Genomic DNA, 1,878 nt, shown 5'->3' on the forward strand with positions numbered 1-1,878 from the left:
AAAACAGAAATGGCATGGCCTTTTTAGTTCTTTGATTTGAATCAGACAAATTACTTCTGGCCAGCTGATTTATTTGTTTAAAGCTTTTGCCACTAGCTTAAAAAAAGGTAAATAAAAAAAAAAACTTACCCTCTAAAAGTATTGACTGTATTAATAATGTTTCATTTTGATCCTTTCAAATCTCTTGCTCCTTGAAAAATGTGTCATCTTTCTTTTCTAAACTCTAGAACACAGTAATTCCTCCTCTAGCCAAGCCGCCTCTAATAAGGGGAGCGATCATCTAAGCTGTGCTAACTCCAAAGGACATGCCAATGATTTCCTTTTTTAATCTTAGACATTTTACTTTACCACAGAGCATGTAAATGTGTATCTGTTCACCAGTTTTTGAGTGTAGGGTTAAGGCTTTTCTTTGTAAAGGACCTGCAAATTGGAATTCAATTTTGTCTTTATTGCATAAGTTGTACCAATTATGCATCCTTTTTAGTAAAAAGTATTATATATGTAGTTTTAAAGACTTGTCCAGGAAGTGTCAGCACTCAGATCCTACTGTTGTGCTGTTATTTGTATAGTTTTGTTTAGTGAGGTCTTATTATTTTATAGGAGTTCCTAATGAAAGGATAGTATTATTTTAAATCAATATTTTGTTGTATTCCAACATTAGGGTTGGTATTTCCCAACTTTATACTATAACATAATTCATTTTATAGCCATTGTAGACCCATTCTTTTACTGAATGTGTATATAATCTTTTCAAAATTGAAACTTATTTTGGGTGTGTTTTTCTTTCATTGCTTTTGTAGAACCTACTGGGTTGGTGACATTTACAAGACAGAGTCTTGAAGATTTTCCAGAATGGGAAAGGTAATAATAATAAAAATAATCCCAGACCCTTAAAATTAGGACTCTTTTACCATGAGAAGATTCTGTTTTACAGCGCCTGCACAGATGGTCTCCCAACCTCTTAATTGCTCTAGTGCCAGGGAATTTCTTCTCATAAAGGATCCATTGATAGCTCTCATTTTTAGAACAGTCATGCTTTTTAAATCAAAGTCTACAACCCTTAACTTCTACCATTTTGTCTTAGTTTTGTCTCCTGAAATGAAGTCCCATTTACAATTAAGTAGTTTTGTGCATGAAGAGACACTAATATTAAATGGAACACCGGTATTTAAATGCTTCTCTTTACCCTCTTTTTTTGTTAGTGCTTTTATTTTACAGCTTTTCTTTCTGGAGAACAAGATTGAGAAAAGTCTTTTTATTAGGCTAAAATGTAAACAGTAATTGTCTAGAATTTGAGTGACAAGAATTTTGAAGTTTGGCAGTCCACATATACCGTGTGTAGATTATGTGTAAATTGCTAATTTACTGGTTTTTTCTTATTTATCAGAAAATATCAAGAATAATGACAAATCTTAGTTAATTCAGATTTGTAAGATCCTTAGTGCCCTAAAATAGTTAATACATTTCCTAATCTAGAGTAAATCCCCAATGCAATTAAAAAAATGTGAATCAACTTCTCATATATACACGAGGACGTGATCAGGCATGTTAAATATATATTTTGGGTGTGTTTTCATGTTACCAATGCCTCCCATTTTCACTTTCTAATAATTTTGATAATGGTTTGTAATTGTTTTGTTTGGGATTAGTAATGAAGGGAAATCACTCTTAAGGGAAGTTAACTTGAAGGCATATCTGCTTAGGTGGCTTTCCTGTGGTGTTTTCATCCATCAAAGATGTTTGTGAGGTGAAAGAAAGGGAAACTTACTTCAGGAGGCTGTTTGCATGGTTGAGATGATTATTAATAGAGGGAAGTAGATAAAAGATTCAGCAACCTGAAGAGAGAGAGAAAAAAAATTGATCCAGAAAAGGAAGAGA

General features: G+C 32.7%; 1 protein-coding gene across 1 annotated transcript in view; it reads left to right on the forward strand.

The window, feature by feature from the left end:
- The window catches only part of PARG (poly (ADP-ribose) glycohydrolase), a 163,850-nt gene that overhangs the window by 78,560 nt on the left and 83,412 nt on the right, over positions 1–1,878 (forward strand). Inside the window, exon 11 of the mRNA XM_012658406.1 lies at positions 801–861. Coding sequence (XP_012513860.1) covers positions 801–861 — 61 coding nt within the window. The remainder of the gene's footprint in view (positions 1–800; positions 862–1,878) is intronic.

The sequence above is a fragment of the Propithecus coquereli genome, unplaced genomic scaffold (genome assembly GCF_000956105.1).
Source record: "Propithecus coquereli isolate 6110/MARCELLA unplaced genomic scaffold, Pcoq_1.0 Scaffold585, whole genome shotgun sequence".
NCBI classification, from domain to species: Eukaryota; Metazoa; Chordata; class Mammalia; order Primates; family Indriidae; genus Propithecus; species Propithecus coquereli.